Source organism: Schistocerca nitens, chromosome 2, assembly GCF_023898315.1.
Source record: "Schistocerca nitens isolate TAMUIC-IGC-003100 chromosome 2, iqSchNite1.1, whole genome shotgun sequence".
NCBI classification, from domain to species: Eukaryota; Metazoa; Arthropoda; class Insecta; order Orthoptera; family Acrididae; genus Schistocerca; species Schistocerca nitens.
This window is the reverse complement of record NC_064615.1, coordinates 203158065-203174917: the sequence shown is the minus strand read 5'-3', so window position 1 is coordinate 203174917 and position 16853 is coordinate 203158065. Positions and strand designations below refer to the sequence as shown.

Sequence of the window (16853 nt, the reverse complement as noted above, 5' to 3'; positions counted from 1 at the left end):
CATGACGTCACAAATATGGCGGAAACGACCATAAACCACGATTCCAATGTGGCACATTTAAAGTCGGTACGTACACATTATGAGGACGAAAATACATCGAAAAACAAACACACACACTTTCCACAAAAAGCCTAACGACACTAACGGGACAAACGCGGGAAATGAGGTGTTTTTGGGTGGGGGCAAACTAAATACAAACAAATTTAGACACCCTCCCACACACAAAACCACACAAAATGACGAAAAACACCGACATCACAAAACTCCCCAAATACCAATAAAAACACAATATCATCTGGAATCGGACACTTCCCTTGGTCTATATAGCTCAACAGCAGCTTCCGATCCCATAAATTAGAATCAAACACTTCCCTTGGCTCATATAGCTCAAAAACATCTCCCAACATACACAGCCACACATTGGGATCGAACACTTCTCTCGACCTGCGCAGTGTTAATTTTATCCGTCATATCCATTCCTGAACAAAAACAACAGCCGATTAATTTTACTAAAATTACTGCATGACGTACAGCGAACAACACTAAATTAACCTTCACACAAAATCGTTAACTCACTGAAACGAATTCCACTACAAACACAGCCGACACTAACAATTCTTGATAATGGGCAAAAGCAAACTGAATCCATTACACCACACAAACGAAAACCCTGAACATACCACCAGAGAGCACAACAAACCACAACACGACGACATCTACAAACACGCCACACTCACAAACGGCGCCGTCATGACGTCACACACGACAACACCCTTACGTCACGGGTCAAAGCCGACGCTTGGGATCAGACGCTTCTGTCGACCCAAGTCAGTCATCGAAGAATCTCTCTTAGTTAGGAAGAAAAATGTACCTATAGCAACAAATGAGCTAGTAGTAAGTGAAAAAATGATGAAATTTCACATGAAAAAAAATGTGTTTTGTTACGTTTTTGAGGGAATACTCTCTTTTAAATTCTGAAGGTGGCAGGGGTAAAATACAGAGAGCGAAAGGCTATTTACAATTTGTACAGAAAGCAGATGGCAGTTATAAGAGTCGAGGGGTATGAAAGCGAAGCAGTGGTTGGGAAGGGAGTGAGACAGGGTTGTAGCCTCTTCCCGATGTTATTCAATCTGTATATTGAGCAAGCAATAAAGGAAACAAAAGAAAAGTTCGGAGTAGGTATTAAAGTCCATGGAGAAGAAATAAAAACGTTGAGGTTCGCCGATGACATTGTAATTCTGTCAGAGACAGCAAAGGACTTGGAAGAGCAGTTGAACGGAATGGACAGTGTCTTGAAAGGAGGGTATAAGATGAACATCAACAAAAGCAAAACGAGGATAATGGAATGTAATCGAATTAAGTCGGGTGGTGCTGAGGGAATTAGATTAGGAAATGAGACACTTAAAGTAGTAAAGGAGTTTTGCTATTTGGGGAGCAAAATAACTGATGATGGTCGAAGTAGAGAGGATATAAAATTTAGACTGGCAATGGCAAAGAAAGCGTTTCTTAAGAAGAGAAATCGAGTATTGACTTAAGTGTCAGGGAGTCCTTTCTCAAAGTATTTGTATGGAGTGTAGCCATGTATGGAAGTGAAACGTGGACGATAAATAGCTTAGACAAGAAGAGAATAGAAGCTTTTGAAATGTGGTGCTACAGAAGAATGGTGAAGATTAGATGGGTTGATCACATAACTAATGAGGAGCTATTGAATAGAATTGGGGAGAAGAGGAGCTTGTGGCACAATTTGACTAGAAGAAGGGATCGGTTCGTAGGACATGTTCTGAGACATCGAGGGATCACCAATTTAGTATTGGAGGGCAGCGTGGAGGGTAAAAATCGTAGAGGGAGACCAAGAGATGAATACACGAAGCAGATTCAGAAGGATGTAGGTTGCAGTAGGTACTGGGAGATGAAGAAGCTTGCACAGGATAGAGTAGCATGGAGAGTTGCATCAAACCAGTCTCAGGACTGAATACCACAACAACAACAACAACAACAACAACAACGTTTTTGAGCTTCCACTGCTACGAGTATGAATCCTGAATCCTTCCTGGTCATGCTGTTAATGTTTTATCATTGTATTTGTAAAAGTATAGACAGTGGAAATTAAAATGTCCTGTGGTGCCTCTCCTGCTCCAAGTCGGCCCGTTTGACGTCCTACCCCCCTTTAGGGAGATTGGAGCGGGGGGGGGGGGGGGGGGGTAGACACAGCAGCTAGTATCTCGATCGAGAGAGTTGTTTTGACACAGACGTTGATCTGAAAAACCCAGAGGTGTTAACTTGGGCTAGTTATTATCACGTCCAACGGGAGTGAAATCTGCGACTTACGATGCGCTGCGTCTTGTCGGGGGCGATGGCGGTGATCTCGAAGGAGCGCGGCGGCGGCGGGCCTCGGTCCTTGAGCCTGGCCGAGATGAGGCCGGGCACCCTGGTCACCAGCGACAGGCGGCGCGACAGGCGACGCCCCAGCCGCGACGCCGAGCGCCGCGGCGACCGCTCCGTGGCGTCCGTCATTGCGACGCTGGAGCTGGCCTCGCTTCACTGTGCACTTCACTTTCACCAGGCGCTGCGGTGGCACTCTGCCGCGATCACTGATTCACCAGCATCCAACAGGTATCGACGAAAACAGAGGTATGACGGCCTTTCAGTAGTTACCGCCTCACTTTAGACCAAATGGTATCACACCTTCTCTAGACTTCTCCAATGTGTCCATAAAATACCTGCAGATTTTGTTACCCTACCACAGTCCCTGACCTGAGAGTGCCAATGTTTTGTCACCAAACAGTGTTCATCATCCCTTGGATGTGAACCAGAAACAATTTCAGAAAAAAACCTATTATCAACATACGCAGTAATCTCTTCTCTATCCCTTGAGCAACTGCGGGAGACAATTGCGAACTATTCGCAGTGCCAGCATTATTTCTCCAATCGACACGTATCGCAGTGTAGACTCCTCACAGTTTCAATCAAATAATCGCGAAAGTCACTGCCAGTCACTTGTGGCGCAGCAGGTTGAGCCAGAGCACACTCGAGAAGAAAGTTTCCACGTCTACAGCAGCGATGTGCAGTTTCACTTTCATGGCGATAAAAACCACTCTAAAGCTCTGCTGGCTTTAAATGCAGCACACAAACTGTACACCTGGTGCAGATCGGGCCAGTGATACACCACGATATGTACACATATATGGGGATCGTACTCGGAAAAAGCACTGACAAGCAAAACTCGCGTCTTTTATTTACACATGTCAGCCAACGGTGGTGCCTCAGAAGGCAGCATACTGATAAAAATCCGGCGTCCTCGGCTGGGAGAGTCACACGGAGCTGGCTCTGTCGATAATTGCGCGAACACTCTACCAACAGGTGTAACGCACGGAATGGACCGAGAACGAACATCCGCGGACGCGTCACATACGTCCCGAAGGACCCGTCGGCACACGCGGCGTGTGCCCACCGAAGACCGCGGACGTGTCACTCGTCTGCAGACACGGAGCGTCGCCGGCCGGTGCAAACGTCGCGTCGCGCGCGGCGTGTAAACAAACACTGCGTGCTGGCAGCGGCTAGCCCAGGAGTTGCGCGGCTCGGCGCGACTGCGTCTGCGCAGTGACTGAGCGCCGGCGGCGGCTCGCCGGCCCGCGCGCCGAGCGGCCGTGTGACGTCACAGCAGGTAACAGTACTGCCCGCGCAAGTAGCTCAGGTCAGTGTAAACACGCGCGGCGCGGGGGCGGGTCCGCGCACAGTCAGGAGAAGGGCCTAACGTCGCGTTGGGGGGGGGGGGGGGGGGTCATTAGAGATGGACCACAAACTCGGACTGGGGAAGAAAATCCTCCGTGCTCTTTCAAAGAAATCGTCCAGGCATTTATGGAAATCACAAAAATCTAAATTTGATATGCGGATCGGGCTTTGAAACGCCGTCCACGTTAATGGTGGCTGAGATCTGTAGGCGTGAAAGTACTTGGAAGGTTACAGCAACTAGTCACTTTGTATTGAGTTTTATTCATACAGAGGTATGTTTCGAGGTTTTTTGAGAGTGTAAAACGACACCAAACAAAGTACGTCAAAGCACAAAAATTAGGATATACTGCATTATGATGATTCTAACGATGAAGTCGATAGTTCGTCTGCAGACAACGACAATATAGGATTTGGATTAGCTCACGAAGTTGGCGCTCAATATGAACCTTTTTCGTTTGCGTAATACATTTATATATTCATGAATGTAACATTGTGCAAAATAATTCGCTTAGGTACCACGTGTTGTATATTTATGATTAATTATTAGGTGTACTTTCGTTCCAAACCTTGATACTTCTATTTTCGTCACCGTTCATGACACGTAATTACTTTTTTCCCTCTGGAGTTTGCGGAGACAAACTGCCCGGGTCAACTGAATGTACCGATACCGGAGATCGGCTTCGTCACGTTTTGCAATTGTATGTATAGTGCACACAATTTCAGATCCATTTCTGCAGCGCAGCATCTTCTAATGACGTACTAACACGTTTGTTTATATCGAAAATTATTCCTAAATTCAGGTTATAATTTTCTTTCTTATACACTCCTAAGCAACTGAACTCGCTTGTGCTTATAGACTTATTGTTGCCAAACTTGAAACTTGATAGGTGCCTCCATATGAATAAAAAAATGGTTAAATTCACAATGCATACAGTATAGTGACCCACGCAAGGTTATTTTACAGGTATTTTCTCAATAAATTTACTATATTAGTAATTATCCTATTCTAGTTCAGTAAGTACATAACCATTCATGTGAACTGCTATAAAATAGCCATATGCGACTCATAAGACGAGGTGTTGGCAGAACTGTAGCTGTGAGGACGGGCCGTGAGTCGTGCTTGGGTAGTTCAGTTGGTAGAGCACTTGCCCGCGAAAGGCAAAATTACAGAGTTCGAGTCTCGGTCCGGCACACCGTTTTAATCTGTCAGGAAGTATCATATGCGACTCATATGCAGTGTTTATTAACAATTTTTTTAAGCATTACATCCCACTGTACAGTACTTCGAAAACATGTCTGCTAGTTCCCGTAACAACGAATAATTCTCAGTCTTAACAGTGGGGCTCTACAGTGCGGACACATCACTGGATTTTTTTTCTTTTTTTTTTTGCGTAGAGCCACAATCGTCGACACAGCTTAAAGGTGTTTGGTATAAACATAAATAGTTTACAGTCTAACACACTCCTCATTCGAAACCTAGTACCGCCCGAAATACTCAGTTCTAACCGTCCGTTCCGCGACGCCTACAACCAGGTACAGTTGTTCCTTGTTTATACGTCCCTTTTTCTTATTTATTATTTAGTTTAGACTTGATAATTCGGAAGTAACAGTGGAAAAAATCGTACGCGGATCGTGGCACGGTCTCAACAATGAATTGCCCGGTACATGATCCCGTTTGTTGGGAGTGTAAAACAACACCAGACGAAGTACGTCAACGCACAAAAATTTTGATATACTGCATTATGATGATTCTAACAGCGAAATTATCACCGATTATTCATTTGCAGACAACGGCAATAGAGGAGAGGGATTAGCCGACGAAGTTGGCGGTCAATATGAAGACATTATGATACTTCCAGAGGCAACAACACAGCTGGACAAAATAATGGATTATTTGGAAAGCAAGGCAGAAACTGCTATGGTCAAACTAATGCTGGCGAAATGCCTGCGTGATCGTACTGCATCTACACGACCCGTTTTTCAATGTCTAGTCTAAATTTACGCGGAAATGACGAATAAAGTGTGTTTAAATGAAAGAAAATTGGTCAGGGGCGAGCAGGGCTCACGCACTGAGGTTTCCGCGCGAACTTAATTATGAATACAGACAGTTTATTCATTCTGGGAATCGAGGGTAATCACGATTTCTGCCCGTTATCTACATTGATGCTGGCAATATACCGGTACTAGGGATTCCGAGATGTGCTATAATGTTTTAAGATTGAATTCGGACTTCAAATGACAAAAGGAATATTATTCACCGTGATGTAATTACACATTGGCAATTTCGGATTTTTGCGTTTGCTTGGAGAGTGAAACTTTGCTTCTTGCAAAATTTCATGATTCTAGGTCAACGGGAAGTAACCTATAGGTTTTGATGTGTGAGTATTCGTGTATCAAAATAAGTGCCATAAATGACCGAAGCTTATAAATTTTACACCGCCAATGCACATAGACCTTAACATGTGAAAAACTTGAACTTGATACGCCCACTCCCTCCTGAGAAATAAGGTTCTTAACAATAAAAGAGACAGACAACAAAGCGATCCTGTAACGGTTTCGGAACCCTAATAACAGAGAGAGAGAGAGAGAGAGAGAGAGAGAGAGAGAGAGAGAGAGAGAGAGAGAGAGAGAGTAGTTTCCACTGAACTACTCTTAGATTTAAGCTCATTCAATGCTAATATTTTCTATAACTTGACTGTCAAACCAATTACAACTACAAACAACAGTAATCAGAAAATCTCTAAGTATCATCATTAACGGTTGTAAATTGACCAGTGCCACTTGCCCCCACTCCCCTCCAACGATAATTTTCATATCTTACGCGAAATGTATGTATACAATATGCACCAGAATACATTAGAGATTTTTGTGCTGTATAGTACTACGTTTCTGTTAAAACGTGCTGTTTAAACTATTATTTTTAAAAAAGTAACGAATCTGGAGAGAATGTTGAGAAACTCGTGGGTTACTCTACAAATAAACAGACAAAGATCACCACATTCTATATTTCTGAGGGGAAAGGGAAGGGGGGAGATGAGAACTATCACATCGAGTTTCGATTGACCGTCAAACACCTTTGTCGTAGTCAATGAGATGCAAATCTGAACATGTTTCTAACGAGCTGAATTAGTCTGTATTTTAACTGACATATAGCCAATCTTTAGACAATATTTTTAAAACTTAGGACTTTACAATAATTGCGTGTTTTTAACGCATTAGGATGCAAGTTTGCGCGCGTTAATTATAGGTGAACGAGAAGCTGATCTTGGAGTACTTTAATCTCAGCTAGCGTAGCTGTCAGCGTTGCGATGACACACTGCTTGTCTAAAATATCGTTTAAAAACCAGCTTTCATACGTCAACAATGCAGTTTATTCAATAATTTTAACTAACATTCATTCTATGCTATATGTAATTATTTTGTGTTTTAAGCACTTAACTACGTTCACATAAATTTTTAACGGACGCTGATGATCTCTCTATTGCGCATGCTAATATTATCCATACAATAAAGCAATACCAATGGACTTTTTAATAGGCTTTTAAAATAAAGCAATTACAATACCACCTTGCTTCGCAAAAAATGGCCATAACCGCGATCTAGAATATCTGTTTACAAAGCTTACCTTCCGCTGCCAATGCCGAGGTTTCCTTGTTCCATAAACATTTCCCATTTGTTATTTGGCTTCCCCGGCGGCCGGCCTTTGTGGCCGAGAGGTTCTAGGCGCTTCTGTCCGGAACCGCGCTGCTGCTACGGTCGCAGGTTCGAATCCTGCCTCGGGCATGGATGTGGATGATGTCCTTAGGTTAGTTAGGTTTAAGTAGTCTAGGGGACAGATGACCTCAGATGTTAAGTCCCATAGTGCTCAGAGCCATTTGAACCATTTGAGCTTCCGCGGCGGAAACGACGGTCCAATCATGTCTCCGCCCTCTGTTAGTGTTTGCCATTCAAAAAGCCACTGAGAACTGCTCACGGATGTGAGTTTTCGAGTCAAATAGTGAAGCACACACCTTGAAGATGCAGCGAGAGAGGGACCTGTTACGACATTCTGCACAGACCCACCACATAACACTTACAGGTAGCTATGATGAGCCGATCCAGATGATATTCAGATCGATCTCTGGCCTAATGGCGCCGCTGCTGAGTCTACCGGGCCGTGCTGCAAGGTTGTTTACAAACTCGGCCTGGCGACGCTTCCCCAAACACTTCCTGCCGCAAACTGCAGACACTCGGGCGCGAAGCCCGACGTGTTACTGCTCTCAGCACGTAGCGAACAAGCCACTGGCTGCCTCGCGCTTGTCGCAACACGGGCGCCTGCTGCTCTGCTGGCAGTAAACCACACAGCGCGGTGCTCATCCCACTTTGGCTTAACACTAGAGTCTCTCTGTACAATAGAGTTTGATAACTTTAACAAGAATATACAATATGGAATTACCAAGGTTGTCAGGATAAAATCCAGAGAGCGAAAGGCTATCTGATTCCTAGAGAACCTTTATCTCTCACTACCTGACCAGGAAGTCGGCCCAGACACCTGCCTATCAGCCCAGTTTTAACACAACACTCCCTTTCCACACAAGGGCTCCTCTTTCTATATTTCTCTCCTTCCTTTTCCACGAACTACGTTCTGGGTCTTTATCGCCAACAATCCCATCCCATATACTTTACACAGTACTTTCTCTTCTCATATACTGTAAAGTGCAGTGCTCCGTTATTTGCAGACTATTTTCATTTTTCTGTACTTTCACAAACAACAATATTTTACATTTATGTAATATTCCGTCGATACTTCAAACATAGGCCTTAATTTGAGGAGCAAGTTTCTGAGAAGGTAAGTTTCGAACACAACATTGTATCGTACTGAAACATGGACAGTGGGAAAACCGGTACAGAATAGAATTGAAGCATTTGAGATGTAGTGCTGCAGACGAATGTCGAAAATTAGGTGGACTGATAAGGCAAGGAATGAGGAGGTTCTGCGCAGAATCGGAGAGGAAAAGAAAATGTGGAGAACACTAACAAGGAAAGGGACAGGGTGGTAGGACATACGTTAAGACATCAGGGAATGAATTCCGTGGAGGGAGCTGTAGGGGGCAAAAACTGTAGTGGAAGACAGAGATTGGAATACATCCAGAAAATAATTGAGCATATAGGCTACAGGTGGTATTCTGAGATGAAGAGGCTGTCACAGGCGAGGAATTCGTGGCGGGCCGCATCAAACAAGTCAGAAGCCTGACGGCCCAAAACATAAAAAATAAAAAAATAATAAAAATTAAAACTAAAAATAATCTTCGCGTAAAACACTGAAATCCACTGTATCGATGTATTGTGGATCGTATCGATGTATTGTGGATCGGCTTTGAAGCTACATTCAGTCAACTGAAGACTAAACAGATACTATACACATCAACAACAGTTTATAGTTGTACAAAGATTGTTTTTCCAATATGAGCTTTATTTACAACTATACGGTAATATGGAAAATACAAGCAATTTCTACACACATAAAAAAGTATTGCATCCCCTCCGTTCCGAGAGTTCCGGAACCTGTACAGAAAATTGGAATAGAGATCAACATAAACATCATTTCCGCCCTTTTTATTGCTCATGAAAACCACACATTGCATGTTGTACCACCATACAGCAAGACCTTCAGAGGCAGTGGTCCAAATTACTGTACACACCGGTACCTCTAATACCCAGTAGCACGTCCTCTTGCATTGATGCATGCCTGTATTCGTCGTGGCGTACTATCCACAAGTTCATCAAGGCAACGTTGGTCCAGATTGTCCAGCTCCTCAACGGCTATTCGGTGTAGATCCCTCAGAGCGGTTGGTGGGTCACGTCGTCCATAAACAGCCCTTTTCAATCTATCCCAGGCATGTTCGATAGGATTCATGTCTCGAGAACATGCTGGCCACTCTAGTCAAGCGGTGTCGATATCCTGAAGGAAGCCATTCAAAAGATGTGCACGATTGGGGGCACGAATTGTCGTCCATGAAGACGAATGCCTCGCATATATGCTGGCGACATGGTTGCACTATCGGTCGGAAGATGGCATTCACGTATCATACAGTCGTTACGGAGGCTTCCATGACCACCAGCGGCGTACGTCAGCCCCACATAATGCCACTCCAAAACAGAAGGGAACTTTCACCACTCGCTGGACAGTGTGTCTAAGGCGTTTAGCTTGACCGGGTTGCCTCCAAACGCGTCTCCGACGATTGTCTGGTTGAAGGCATATGCGACACTCATCGGTAAAGAGAACGTGATACCAATCCCGAGCTGTCCATTCGGCATGTTGTTGGGCCCATCTGTACCGCGCTGCATGGTGTCGTGGTTGCAAAGATGAATCTCCCCATGGACGTCGGGAGTGAAGTTGCTCATCATGCAGACTACTGCGCACAGTTTGAGCCGAAACACGACGTCCTGTGACTGTACGAAAAGCATTACTCAACAAGGTGGCGTTGCTGTCAGGGTTCCTCCGAGCCATAATCCGGAGGCACCGGTGATCCACTGCAGTAGTAGCCCTTGGGCTGCCTGAGCGAGGCATTTCATCGACAGTTCCTGTCTCTCTGTATCTCCTCCATGTCCTAACAACATCGCTTTGTTCACTCCGAGACGCCTGGACCCTTCCGTTGTTGAGGGCCCTTCCTGGCACAAAGTAACAATGTGGACGTGATCGAACCTCGGTATTGACCGTCTAGGCATGGTTGAACTACAGACAACACGAGCCGTGTACCTCCTTCCTGATGGAATGACTGGAACTGATCGGCTGTGGGACGCCCTCCGTCCAACAGGCGCTGCTCATTCATGGTTGTTTACATTTTGGGCGACTTTGGTGACATCTCTGAACAGTCAAAGGGACTGTGTCTGCGATAGAACATCCACAGTCAACACCTGTCTTCAGGAGGTCTGGGAACCGGGGTGATGTAAAACTTTTTTGGTGTGTGTATATGTGGGTAGGACTCCACAGGTACTTGCCAGCAAATTTAAGTTCAAGAAATATATACCAGCTTTCTATAATAGGAATACTGAAGTACTATTTTGTTGAACAGCAAAGACAACATTCCATCTCTACAACAGCGTGGAAATTGTAGGATTTCCTTCAATTGGTGTGGAAAATTACATGTAGGTCAATGAGGTGGGGATGTAACTATTACACTGACTGCACGTGAAAGCAGTTGGAGACTGAAAAAGAATGATCCAACATTTGCTGACATGTTCTCAATGAATGTCATTCTTATGATATTAGATGTCGCGAATAAAGGCGAAAATTAACATTAGTTTAAATTCTAGCTTTCAATAAAAACTAGTCATAGAATACTGACTTCATCCTTAATGATCAAATACAGTTCTATTACTTACCCTTGCTGAAGTAGCAACAGCAGTGAGTTAATGTTTTTCCTCAATGTAAGATAATACGCGTGTTGTAAATAGTAGAACTGTTCCCAACCCACATTCGACTGAATCCTACGTACCCCCTTCTCCCCCCCCCCCCCCCTTGTTGTTTGTTAATCACTTTCATCATACTGTACTAATTTTTGTACTGTTCTGGCCTGTACATTCTTATACTCGCTATCTTTGAGTATAACGTTAACTAAGGCTCATTTCTCCATAACTTCTTCGTGTATTTCATTAGTCGTGTTAACCGCATACATATGAAGTCGTAAAAGGTCACATATATTTGGAAAAATAACCTTTGTACTGGTACGAACCATCGCTGACGTCGTGCGTGCTATCTTTTTAGTCTAAAGTTATCTGAGGACGACCTAAAAAGCCGAAAGCAGATTCGCAACGAACTAGGAAATACATATTACTGAGGAACATCAGTATTGTATATTTCAGTTTTTAATAATATTTTGCTTAATATCTTCAGTGTACAACAGTCAATTTTACTGCCTTCAGCAAACGTGTACATGTTTTATATTTTTAACATTTTATGGTACTATACTTGCATATTTTGCAAATGTTCTCGCCAGAAGAGCTGCCAGTCCACCTTAGCCTTTACGGCCGAGGTAATGAAATAGCAAGAAAGAGAGAAAAGCCTCTACAATTTGTAGAGAAATGGCATTAAAATTATAAGATATTGAAGTCTTCTTACACGAACATTGCATTTGGCAAGACCGCAAGAGATTATTTCCGTAATTGCCACGGAACGTTATTTAGCAGTATCTATACTTTGAGGTACGCCGGATATTAACACACCTTGTGTTATTTTATTTATGACTGTGGATACTGCCTGCCGCGGTGGCCGAGCGCTTCTAGGCGCTTCAGTCCGGAACCGCGCGACTGCTACGGTCGCAGGCTCGAATCCTGCCTCGGGCATGGATGTGTGTGATGTCCTTAGGATAGTTAGGTTTAAGTAGTTCTAAGTTCTAGGGCACTGATGACCTCAGATGTTAAGTCCCATAGTGCTCAGAGCCATTTCGAACTGTGGATATTTTTGTTCTTGGTCACGTGTTTTTTATGTGAGTTAGCGACGTAGACAGATACAGATAGTAGTAGTATCACTTACAGAAGGTATAAATGGACATTGCATTGGTGGAGCTTTCACTTCTAGTCAGGTGATTCATGTGAAAAGGTGTCCGACGCGATTTTGCAGCAAGACGAAAATTAACATACTTTGAACGCGGAATGGTAGTTGGAGCTAGATCCATCGGGCATTCCACTTTGGAAATCGTTAGGGAGTTCAGTATTCCTAGAGCCACAGTGTCAAGGATGTGCCGACAGTACCAGATTTCAGGCATAACCTCTCACCAGCGACAACGCAGTGACCGACGGCATCCACTTAACGACCGAGAGCAACGGCATTTGCTTAGAGTTTTCAGTGCTAACAGACAAGCAAGGGTAAGTGAAATAACCGCGGCAATCAATGCGAGACTTACGACGAACGTATCCGTTAGAACAGTGCGGCAAAATTTGGCTTTAATGGACTGTGGCAGCAGTGGACCGACGCGACTGCCTTTGCTAACAGCACGGCATAGCCTGCAGCACCTCTCCAGGGCTCGAGACCACATCGGTTGAAGCCTAGACGACTGGACAAACCGCGGCCTGGTCAGATGAGTCCCGATTTCAGTTGGTAAGAGCTCATGGTACGGTTCGAACGTTGCGCATTCCTCGCGACGCCATGGACCCAAGTTCTCAATAAGACACTGTGCAAGCTTGTGGTGACCCCATAATTGTATGGGCTGTATTTACATAGAACGGACTGGGCCCTCTGGTCTAACTGAACCGATCATTGGCTGGAAATGGGGGCCATTTGCAGCCACTCATGGACTCCATGTTTTAATTTTTATGGATGACAATGCGCCATGTTTACGGGCCACAGTTGTTCGCGATTGGTTTGAAGAATATTCTGGACAAATTGAGAGAATGATTTGGCCGCTGAGATTGCCCGACATGAATCCCATCGAACGCTAATGGAACATAATCGACCCTGCACCGGTAACACTTTTTCAGTTATGGATGGCTATGGAGGCAGCATGACTCAATATTTCTTCAGGGGACTTCCAAAGACTTGTTTAGTCCATGCGATGGTTTCCTGCACTACGTGGGGTAAAAGAAGATCCGACACGACATTATGAGGTATCCCACATATTTTGTCACTTCAGTGTGTAAAGATCGTTGTAGACACTACTGCTTGTTCTAACGTGGTATGTAGTTCATTTACTTGTTTCTCTATTGTCTTATCACATACTGAAACAAAATATTCACATGTAGCTTACATCTCATACATTTCCAGATATGAAAACGGCAATTCAAATTTACCGAAACTAGTCATCACTGTACAAACAATTGCGATCTTGGCAAATAGTGTTCGTACAAGAAGACTTTAACATTTACAATTACATATCGCCTTCTGCAAGACTGACTGTGTCAGGTATTCGACAGTTATACGAATCGAGGGCATTTGACAGGAGGTAGCAGTTGAGAATGGAGTGAAACAGAGTTGTAGCTTATCAGTTATCACTCCCCTTGTACAAATCTGTACAATGAGCAAGCAGTAAAGTTTGTCGAGGAGACATTTGGAAATGAAGTTCAGGGAGATGATATTTAAAAAAAAGTGTTTAGTTTTGCCAACGACATTGTAGATCTATTAGAGACATCGGTTGAACTAAATGGATAGTAACTGTCAATATCAATGAAATTCACCAACAGCCGAGTAACTTAAGATGTTATTTTATTTTGTTTTGAAGGCTACAAGTTTTAGCATTTCATTATGCCGTCTTCAGGCCACATTTGGATCTCTCCAAATAAACGAAAATGTCATATACAGCCATAAATCTGTGGATGTCGTGAATTCAGTCGTTACACTAGTCCTTCATTCGAAGGCTTGATTGCGACTCGACTCCAATCAAGTCTTCGAACGAAGCCCTAGTGTAACGATTGAATTCACAACATCCAGAGATTTATGGCTCCATATGACAATTTCGTTTATTTAGAGAGATGTATGTGGAGCCTGAATATGGCATAATGAAGTGCTGAATCTGGTAGCCTTCAAAATAATATAAAATAACATGATAAGTTACTCGGCTACTGGTGAATTTAATTGACATTGACAGTTACTTAACCAGCCGACGTCCCCCGTCCATGATGGACCAACCGAGATTGGAATGGATAGTGTCTTGAAACGTCTTAGTAGTACACCAACAAAAGTAAAGCAATGATAGAATGGTGTATTCGAATTAAATCAGGCGGTGCCGAGGGAATGAGGTAAGGAAATGAGACAATGAAAAGAGTATGCGAGGTTAGCTACTTGGGCAGCAAAGCAAATTATTGTGGTCGAAGTAGGATTGGTTTTCATATGCAAACTGGTAATATCAAGAGGATCTTACCTAAAAATAAAAGTACGAAGCACACTTTTAAAGGAAGTACTGTTTCGAAATATGGTGGTCGGATCTTTGCGATCGCTATGCTACGCATGCTCGAACAAATTCCTTGAACTGTTGGCTATCAATAAATCCCATTATGGTAACTTTGACTTGGAAGCACGTTTAGTTATACGTGTTTTTAAGTGCGGTACGTCCATAATTGAAGTTCCAGTTTTGAAACGCTGTAGAAAGAGAAGCTTCAACGAGGTAGGGAAACTAGAAAATCTGAAAAGGGAAATGGAGAGGCTCAATCTAGATATAGTAGGGGTCAGGGAAGTGAAGTGGAAAGAAGGCAAGGATTCCTAGTCAGATGAGTAAAGGGTAATATCAACAGCAGCAGAAAATGGTACAACGGAAGTAGGATTCATTATGAGTAGGAAGGTAGGGCAGAGAGTGTGTTACTGTGAACAGTTCAGTGACCGGGTTGTTCTTATCATATCGACAGCAAACCAACACCGACAACGAAAGTTCAGGTATAAATGCCGACGTCGCAAGATGAAGATGAAGACACAGAGAAAATGTATGAGGATATTGAAAGGGTAATGCAGTATGTAAAGGGGGACGAAAATCTAGTAGTGATGGGCGACTGGAATACAGTTGTAGGGGAAGGAGTAGAAGAAAAGGTTACAGGAGAATATGGGCTTGGGACGAGGAATGAAAGAGGAGAAAGACTAATTGGGTTCTGTAACAAGTTTCAGCTAGTAATAGCGAATACCCTGTTCAAGACTCACAAGAGGAGGAGGTATACTTGGAAAAGGCCGGGTGTTTCGGGAAGATTTCAGTTAGATTACATCATGGTCAGACAGAGATTCCGAAATAAGATACTGGATTATAAGGTGTACCCAGGAGCAGATGTGGACTCAGATCACAATATAGTGATGGAGAGTAGGCTAAGGTTTAAGACATTAGTCAGGAAGAATCAATACGCAAATAAGGGGGATACGGAAGTACTAAGGAATGGCGAGATACGCTTAAAGTTCTCTAAGGCTATAGATACAGCAATAAGCAATAGCTCAGAAGGCAGTACAGTTCAAGAGAAATGGACATCTCTATAAAGGGCCATCACAGAAACTGGGAAGGAAAACATAGATACAAGAAGGTAACTTGAAAGAAATCATGGGTAACAAAAGAAATACTTCAACTGATCGACGAAAGGAGGAAGTACAAAAATGTTTCGAGATACTCAGGAATACAGAAATACAAGTCACTGAGGAATGAAATAAATAGGAAGTGCAGGAAAGCTAAGACGAAATGGCTACAGGAAAAATGTGAAGACATAGAGAAAGAAATGATTATCGGGAGGACAGATTCAGCATATAGGAAAGTCAAAACAACCTTCGGTCATATTAAAAGCAAGGGTGATAACATTAAGAGTGCTACGGGAATTCCACTGTTAGATGCAGAGGAGAGAGCGAATAGGTGGGAAGAATACATTGAAAGCCTCTATGAGGGGGAAGATTTGTCTGATGTCATAGAAGAAGAAACAGGAGTCGATTTAGAAGAGATAGAGGATCCAGTATTAGAATCAGAATATGGGGGAAGTGGCAACATAACGACTATTAACGTTGGTGTGTAGAATGTATGAGTCTGGTGACATGCCATCTGACTTTAGGAAAAGCATCATCCACACAATTCCAAAGACTGCAAGAGCTGACAAGTATGTGAACTATCGCACAATCGGCGTAACAGCTCATGCATCCCAGTTGCTTACAAGAATAATATACAGAAGAATGGAAAAGAAAATTGAGGATGCGCTAGGTGACGATCAGTTTGGCTTTTGGGAAAGGTAAAGGCATGAGAGGGGCAGTTCTGACGTTGCGGTTACTAATGGAAGCAACACTAAAGAAAAATCAAGACACGCTCATAGGATTTGTCGACCTGGAAAAACGTTCGACAGTGTAAAATGGTGCAAGATGTTCGAAATTCTGAGAAAAGTGGGGGTAAGCTATAGGGAGAGACGGGTCAAATACAATATGTACAAGAGCCAAGAGGGAATAATTTGAGGAAGAAATTTCTGAGAACGAACATCTGGAGTACAGCATAGTATGGTAGTGAAACATGAATTGTGGGAAAACCGGAACAGAAGAAAATCGGAGATGTGGTGCTACAGACGAATGTTGAAAATTAGGTGGACTGATAAGGTGAGGAATCAGGAGAGGAAAGGAATATGTGGAAAGTACTGATAAGGAGAAGGGACAGGACGATAGGTCAATTGTTAAGACATGAAGGAAGACTTGCATGGTACTAGAG

The 16853-nt window shown here is 43.4% G+C and overlaps 1 protein-coding gene across 1 annotated transcript in view; it reads right to left on the bottom strand.

The window, feature by feature from the left end:
* The window catches only part of LOC126234925 (uncharacterized), a 410207-nt gene extending 406748 nt beyond the window's left edge, over window positions 1-3459 (bottom strand). Inside the window, exon 1 of the mRNA XM_049943664.1 lies at window positions 2329-3459. Coding sequence (XP_049799621.1) covers window positions 2329-2514 — 186 coding nt within the window. The 5' untranslated portion in view covers window positions 2515-3459. The remainder of the gene's footprint in view (window positions 1-2328) is intronic.
* Between the last annotated feature and the right edge of the window lie 13394 nt (window positions 3460-16853).